General features: G+C 48.6%; 1 protein-coding gene across 1 annotated transcript in view; it reads left to right on the plus strand.

Moving 5' to 3' along the window:
* plod1a (procollagen-lysine, 2-oxoglutarate 5-dioxygenase 1a) overlaps positions 1–1,855 on the plus strand; it is a 19,202-nt gene that overhangs the window by 5,703 nt on the left and 11,644 nt on the right. The window contains exons 6-10 of the mRNA XM_037976970.1: positions 446–509; positions 618–715; positions 1,131–1,232; positions 1,316–1,447; positions 1,527–1,648. Of these exons, the coding sequence (XP_037832898.1) occupies positions 446–509; positions 618–715; positions 1,131–1,232; positions 1,316–1,447; positions 1,527–1,648 (518 nt within the window). The remainder of the gene's footprint in view (positions 1–445; positions 510–617; positions 716–1,130; positions 1,233–1,315; positions 1,448–1,526; positions 1,649–1,855) is intronic.

The raw sequence follows: 1,855 nt of genomic DNA on the forward strand, positions 1-1,855 counted from the left end.
CCAACAGGACCGGGTTTAGAGCTCCAAACAGGACCAGGTTTAGAGCTCCAACAGGACCGGGTTTAGAGCTCCAACAGGACCGGGTTTAGAGCTCCAACAGGACCGGGTTAGAGGTCCAACAGGACTAGTTTAGAGCTCCAACAGGACCGGGTTAGAGGTCCAACAGGACCGGGTTTAAGGAGGACATTAAACAACCCGATCAGTAAAAACGGTTCTTCGGTTCTTCGGTGGTTTTTATGGGAACCTTAATGAGATCCTTCAGATCTAACGAGAGTCAGCACTTCCTGAACACGTGTTTTATTTTAGAAGCCTTCCAGTAACTCAGGGGTCCCTGAAAGGCTTTTAATTTGAAACACTCGGAGACGTGAAAGGACGTCTGAGTAAATCCTGTCAGCAGCTGCGATGTGGAAAACGTCACTCAGATTTGTCTTGATTCTGTTTTCAGAAATCCATAAACATCACCCTGGACCATAGATGCCGGCTGTTCCAGAACCTTCACGGAGCCCTCGGTGAGTTCTTCTCAAACAGAACATCAGCTAAAAGCTAAACAAAGCTAAAAGCTACATTTTCTGGTAGAAGTGGAATGAACTCATGAACCGTGAGCTGTTTGTTTCCAGACGAGGTGGTTCTAAAGTTTGAAAACGGTCGGGTTCGGGCCAGAAACGTTCAGTACGATACTCTGCCTGTCATCGTCCACGGCAACGGGCCGACAAAGGTACGAGCGTCTCTGTTAGCAAAATATCTCAGGATTTTACTATAACCTACAAACATCTCTGGATGTGCTCCGAATCCCATTAACCTGATTCAATATGGCCGCCACAGCTAACCAAAATGGCTACAACTCAGTCAGTTTTACAGATATGGAGCTAAAAATCGTTGTGGTCGTAGCTGAGAGTCTTACCCAGCATGCACTCTGAGCGAACAGATTGTTTAGGCGGCGGGCGGAAAGCTGGACTCTTTTATAAACAGAAGGTTTTCAGGAATAATTGCTCTTGAGAAGAACGACTCTTTGGGAGAATGTTGTCTAATCGCATCACTTCCTGTGTAAACAGTAAAGGGTTTATTTATGTCTCTGAATGTTTTCATGCGTTCTGTTTCTGCTGTAAAATCTGTAAATGTTTGTTTTCCAGCTGCAGATTAACTACCTGGGTAACTACATCCCCAACACCTGGACCTTTGAGACCGGCTGCACCGTGTGTCAGGAGAACCTGCGCTCCCTCTCAGCTCTGAAGGTCCGGTCACGGTTCCTCCGTCGGTCAGTAAGCTCCACCTCCTGCTCGGCGTATAAAACCTGTTTTTTGTGTGTTTCCCTCAGGAGACTGAATACCCGCTGGTGCTGATCGGTGTCTTCATCCAGCAGCCCACGCCGTTTGTCTCCGTGTTCTTTGAACGTCTTCTGAAGCTCCAGTACCCCAAAGACAGACTCAAACTCTTCATTTACAACCAGGTGAAGTTTTCCCGTCGGGACATCGGACCGTCGGACCTGGACAGTCCTTTAAACTTTGTTTGGTTTTGTTCTCCTGCAGGAAGCGCATCACGAGCAGCAGGTCAGCTCCTTCCTGCAGGATCACGGCGGTCTTTATCGGGACGTTAAAACCATCAGTCCTGAGGAGGAGATGGACTCAACCGCCTCCCGTGACTTCGCTTTGTGAGTTTCATGTCCCCTTACGTCTTCTCTGAGCAGAGCCGCAGCCGAGGTCCGGACCTCAGTGTTTAAACATGAATCCAAACAAGGCTTCTGAACGGCGTGGTTCTCTGCGTAGCTCCACCAGTTTCCTGTAGGAGGCGCTGCAACTGTGTGCAGCTGCAGCCAAACTCAATGTCTACGAAGAAGAGCGCAGCTTTGCTACCTTAC

Source organism: Kryptolebias marmoratus, linkage group LG8, assembly GCF_001649575.2.
Source record: "Kryptolebias marmoratus isolate JLee-2015 linkage group LG8, ASM164957v2, whole genome shotgun sequence".
Taxonomy (NCBI): Eukaryota; Metazoa; Chordata; class Actinopteri; order Cyprinodontiformes; family Rivulidae; genus Kryptolebias; species Kryptolebias marmoratus.